Source organism: Bos indicus, chromosome 7 (genome assembly GCF_029378745.1).
Source record: "Bos indicus isolate NIAB-ARS_2022 breed Sahiwal x Tharparkar chromosome 7, NIAB-ARS_B.indTharparkar_mat_pri_1.0, whole genome shotgun sequence".
Classification (NCBI taxonomy): Eukaryota; Metazoa; Chordata; class Mammalia; order Artiodactyla; family Bovidae; genus Bos; species Bos indicus.
Genome location: NC_091766.1, coordinates 39,949,271 through 39,951,608, shown reverse-complemented (window position 1 = coordinate 39,951,608; position 2,338 = coordinate 39,949,271). Strand labels below are relative to the sequence as shown.

Sequence of the window (2,338 nt, the reverse complement as noted above, 5' to 3'; positions counted from 1 at the left end):
AATTCTGCCACTTGGAGCAAGGTGCCTGCTGAAGTTAGGGTCCTGCCCTCCTTCAGAGCTGGGGAAGTAGGGGCTCTATCTTCCTGGATGATTGCAATGAAAAGATATGGATCTCAATTTTTTTTAATTAATTTATTTTAATTGGAGGCTCAAGTTTTTGAGAAAGACACACTCAGTCTCAAAGCTGGCTAGAAGGTTATTTCACTTTTAAACTGTTTGTGTACATTTCAGAATCAAATAACTTACAAATTTCTCTAAAGTAAATGCTCTAAGAAAATGGGGGAAGGGAAAATTAAAGCCTTATAATTTTAATAACATTTATTCTTACATCTGTTAGACACTTCTCCTCCTCCTACTCTCTATTGAAAACTCCAATACTCTCATAGTCTTAAATCTGTATCCACTTTTCCTAAACCTATAGCTATTTATCCTAAAACCCCTTCTCTCTCTCCCTTTGCGTTATTTAGGCCCCTTTCTCTGGGGGCATACTGACTAGTTTTCAAGAGAAATAAGGATCAAATCTTGTTTGGTAACCATCGAGGACAAATGAGAGGAAAAGGATTTCATTGCAGAGGGAAAGGACAGGGATAAGACAGAGAGCTGGCTACTGACCTCTAGAAGATACAGGAGACAGTTTACATATATGATGGAGATGCCAGGTAAGTTGTTTCGTTTTGATGTTTACTCATTTATTTTTCCCTCAGGGTCAAGGCCATGGACATCTGGAACCACACCTCGCTATCAGACTTCATCCTTTTGGGTCTGTTCAGCTACTCACTATATGACTTCTTCCTATTTTCCCTTGTCCTTCTGGCCTCTGCTACAGCCCTGGCCAGCAACATCCTCTTCCTCCTGCTCACCCAGGCTGACAGGCGCCTGCACACTCCCATGTACTTTTTTCTTAGTCAGGTCTCCATCATGGACCTGACCATAATGGGCTCAGTGTTGCCCAAGATGGCAGCGAACTTCCTCTCGGGAAGTAAGTTCATCTCTCGGGGTGGCTGTGCCACTCAGGTCTTCTTAGTGGTCATGGTAGGAAGTGCTGAGTGCTTCCTCCTGGCAGTCATGGCCTATGACAGGTATGTGGCCGTGTGTCACCCTCTGCGGTACCCTGTGCTCATGAACTGGAAGGCCTGCTGTCTGATGTCCTTGGCATCCTGGATGGGTGGAGTGGCTGACAGTGTGATTGATGTAGGGATGGTCTTCAGCTTCCCCTACTGTGGCTCTCTCCAGGTGGACCACTTCTTCTGTGAGGTCCCGGCCGTGCTGCGTCTCTCTTGTGCAGACACATCCCTCTTTGAGGACCTCATCTATGCTTGCTGCGTGTTCATGCTGCTGCTGCCCCTGGGGGTCGTTGTGGCTTCCTATGCCCGGATCCTCATGGCTGTTATTAGCATGACGTCCACTGAGGGGAAACAAAAGGCTCTGTCCACGTGCTCCTCCCACCTGGCTGTGGTGGGTCTTTACTATGGGGGAGCCATATTTAGCTACATGCAGAGAGCCTCCGCTAGGACTCCAGTGGGGGACCGAGCCACCTCCATCTTCTATACCATCCTCACCCCAATGCTCAACCCACTCATTTACAGCCTGAGAAACAAGGAGATAATGAGGGCCTTTAAGAAGATGTGGAAGATGCAGGGGAAATAGAGAGTGTAGGCATGCCCACCCTTCTGGGGCTTCCTCTCTTGTTCTTCTCTTTCCTCTATAAGCTCAGATTCTTTTGTGGCTCATTTTCCTCCTTTGAACAAATTGAACCCTCTGCCTGGCCGGGATGAAGCTATGAGCTGAGCAATCTGAAAGCATTGAATAGAAGATGTCAAGGAAACAGATATACATAATTAGTTTCACAATGAATCTTCCCTCATGAGCACCTCTATTTTCATCTTATGAAGACCCATAGATATATATTACTTACCATTTCCCCAGAATTGCTAAGGACAGTCTTTCTTCTGAACTCATGTTAAAAGTACGGAAGGAGAACCAATTCAGAATTCATCGCTCACTGAAATGTGATGCAAAGGTCAGAGATGGAGTCTTACTTGTAGGAACTGTGTGATCTTGGACAAGGATATTCCATTCTCTGGGCTTCACATTATCATCTGCACCAATAAAGTAAGTCTGACATGTTTCTTTTGTTATTAAACAATGGAAAGAGACTCGTGCTTTCTTGAAATTCGACATTAAATACAAGAATCAGTGTGTAAAGACTAGAACTTCTTCATAGTCTTCCTCTAAGAATAACACCATGAATGGTAAAGAGATTACAAGTGTATCATTCCTTTTCAAGAGCGGGGGAGGTCAGGTTGATTCTTTCTCATCAACACCAAGGTTATGATCT

The 2,338-nt window shown here is 44.7% G+C and overlaps 1 protein-coding gene across 1 annotated transcript; it reads left to right on the top strand.

Moving 5' to 3' along the window:
• The first annotated feature begins 714 nt into the window (after window positions 1-714).
• Window positions 715-1,647, top strand: LOC109561003 (olfactory receptor 2M3-like). Its single transcript, XM_019963434.2, has one exon. It carries the CDS (start codon window positions 715-717, stop codon window positions 1,645-1,647), a length of 933 nt encoding a protein of 310 aa, XP_019818993.2.
• Window positions 1,648-2,338: the final 691 nt, after the last annotated feature.